Genomic DNA, 2,784 nt, shown 5'->3' on the forward strand with positions numbered 1-2,784 from the left:
AATTATTGCCAACTCCACATCTCGTCATCTAATCACCAGAATTGCAAAAATTAACAACCTTTTGACTCGTCTCAACCTCCCCTAGCAAGCTGAAGGGTTTAGGGGGTTCCTACCCCCACCCACTAATTGCTAAAATATTTTAAAACCCGCGGAAAAATGCTTCCGAGTACATTTTGCTGCAATCTATTTTGGGAGGGGGTTGAAAGGGGTGGTAAATGAGCACCATTTGAACCCTTCAGATATCTAGGGTAGGTTGAGATGTTTCTAACGGTGGGTAGTTTTTGCAATTCTGATATTTAGAACCCAAGATTTGGAGCTTGCAAAACACGAAAAAAAGTCGGAAAATTCGTGATTTTTGCGTTTTTGCAATTATTGCAAACTCCCAATCTCGGGTTCTAACCATCAGAATTGCAAAAACTGACTACCGTTGGACTCATCTCAACTTCCTCTGATCATTCAAAGGCATTAAGGGATGATTTCCCCTACCCCTTTCATACCCTTGTTGAATATTAATGGGTAAACAATGTTCTGAAGGCTAAATTTTTTAATAATTTTTTTGAGTGTAAAAAGTTTAGTTCTGGTTTTCTTTTTCAAAGCTATTTATTCAAAACGAAATCAGATTTTAACCCAAAAACCATCTTTCCAGTTCGTCGTCTGTGATGTCTTTGGGGTCTCCGAACAGCAGCGGGCGCTGGTCTCGTCCCGGCAGCGGCGGCGAAGAAGACGACGAGCCGGACGCGTGGCGGGCGACGCTGCCGGTGCTGGAGGACAGCGCCGAGCCGGACGCGTCTGCGTCGGCGTCGACGTCGGCGGTCAGGGCCGGCAGCCGCACGCGTATTCCCAGCCTGCGCAAGCCGCGCAGCCGCACGCCCAGCGAGGACCGCACGCCCACCTCCTCCAAGGGCATCACCGAGCTGGACCGCAAGGTCGAGCAGGCCGCCAGGGAGGCCCGCAGGCAGTGCCGATGCGAGGACGAGGCCGGTGCAGCACCGGACGCCGACGGCATAAACCCCAAATGCGCCGACAAGCTCAAGGTCAGACGCCTGGGCGGAGGAAAGTACAACATTGCTGGACGCAACGTCTACGTCAGAGTGAGTTTCAGGGTTTTTTTCTGTTTTAAAAATTCCTCAGGGTTGAATAAATTAATTTTTCAGGTCGAAAAACGGTTTTCGGTGCGCAAAACATTTGAATATTTTGGTTGGTAGTGCGCATGCGTCATCCCTCTGACGTATCAGCAATGCTTCTTGGAAGCTGGGGCAGCTGTGACGTCAGAGGGGGACGCATGCGCAGTAGCGATTTTAAGATTCAAACGTTTTGCGCGCCAAAGAAACGTGCGATTTGCTTTGCGCCGCTTCTCGCACGTCAAAAACATTTTTAAATCGAAATCATAGTTTCCACCCCCTTTCTCAACCCCCAGGAATCGATTGAAACGTACAAAAATGTTAAAATTATTTTTAAAATTATAAAAAACCAAATTTTTAGCAAAAAATTGAATTTAACGATCAAATCGACCGTTTTTAATAATTAAACCACCCGTAAATTGCAGCTGCTGAAGGGGAGGCACATGATGGTGCGCGTGGGCGGCGGGTGGGACACGCTGGAGCATTTCCTGGAGCGGCACGACCCGTGCCAGGTGCGCGTGCTGGGCCGCGGCGACTCGTCGGCGGGCAACTCGCGCACCAACAGCCGCTCGAGCGGCATCAACCGGCTCGGCCTGTCCAACAGCAGCAGACACTCGACGCCCGCCTCGCCCAGCGAAGGCTTCCTGCACATCCGGGCCAAGTACCGCAGCCCTCCGCCGGCCAGAAGTTGAACTACGCAATGGCTCCAGCTTTTTGCCACGATTTGATGCGATTTCTTCTCGTTAATCAGTGCTTATTTTGTTGATTTTAAGGACTAAATTCACTAATTTTTATTTTTAAATTGTTTTCGAGTAAAGAAAGCAGAATTTATTTATATAAAATTTATTTCTTTTAATTTCAAAGGAAGAAACATTTTTTCGATCTTCTCATTCAGGTAATTTTTTGCCATACTGAATTAAATCACCAGCACTGATTTTTCAGGAGAAAATTCGCATCACATTCGCTTTTGTTTTTGTTTAACTCAATCTGTAACATTCCGAAGGCTCTCTGTTCGTTGAAACTGACACATAATTTTTATTTGTTTTCCGTCTCTCTCGTCGCTTGGATTGATAACGAACGCGAGCTCTGTATTTGCCATTAATTTAAACACAACACTCACCTGTTTGATAAAAGCTAAGCGTAATTTTAGTTCCTCTCTGATCGCAGATTTCTTTCCATTCCTGTTACGAGACTAACTCTCGAGCGAGTTAATTGTATTTTGAAAAGATTGCGTTAATATTTCGAGAGAATATTAAATAATCAAATTGCAATGTTAATTAGGAGATACGCGAGTTTATGGAAATCGTATTTTACCAAGCAGTTCACTCAAAGTGGCATCAGATAAAGATAATTATGTTTTTGCATGTTGTTGAAAATGCTATTTTGAGCTGAAAAGTGTATTCCGACAGGATCATTTACCAACCTGTAAATACCAATAAAAATAATTTAAAAACAAACTAAATCACAAATGTTATAATTATTCACACAAATGAAAAATTCTACGCATCGAAGCGATTCATATCAATTTTAAAATTTACTTAACTGCTTCTCTGCATTGCGGTACCATGCAGTCTAGTTACAAAATGCGGAGTGGATAAAATAAAAAAATTTGTTCGTGTCATTGGGCTTCTTTACGGCCGTGTATTTTATTAGTTTATTTGTT

General features: G+C 44.0%; 1 protein-coding gene across 1 annotated transcript; it reads left to right on the forward strand.

Annotated features, from left to right (window-relative positions):
- Positions 1-652: 652 nt before the first annotated feature.
- On the forward strand, positions 653-2,577 carry LOC135933940 (uncharacterized). The gene is made up of 2 exons (XM_065475373.1): positions 653-1,091; positions 1,547-2,577. Exons 1-2 carry the CDS (start codon positions 660-662, stop codon positions 1,811-1,813), a joined length of 699 nt encoding a protein of 232 aa, XP_065331445.1. The 5' UTR covers positions 653-659; the 3' UTR covers positions 1,814-2,577.
- The last annotated feature ends 207 nt before the right edge of the window (positions 2,578-2,784 follow it).

The sequence above is a fragment of the Cloeon dipterum genome, chromosome 1 (genome assembly GCF_949628265.1).
Source record: "Cloeon dipterum chromosome 1, ieCloDipt1.1, whole genome shotgun sequence".
Lineage (NCBI taxonomy): Eukaryota > Metazoa > Arthropoda > Insecta > Ephemeroptera > Baetidae > Cloeon > Cloeon dipterum.

Bases quoted from the DNA above. Each gene is read 5' to 3' on its own strand.
- LOC135933940 (XM_065475373.1), top strand. From the start codon at position 660: ATGTCTTTGGGGTCTCCGAACAGCAGCGGGCGCTGGTCTCGTCCCGGC. The intron at 1,092-1,546 runs GTGAGTTTCAGG...CGTAAATTGCAG, and splicing joins GACGCAACGTCTACGTCAGA to CTGCTGAAGGGGAGGCACAT.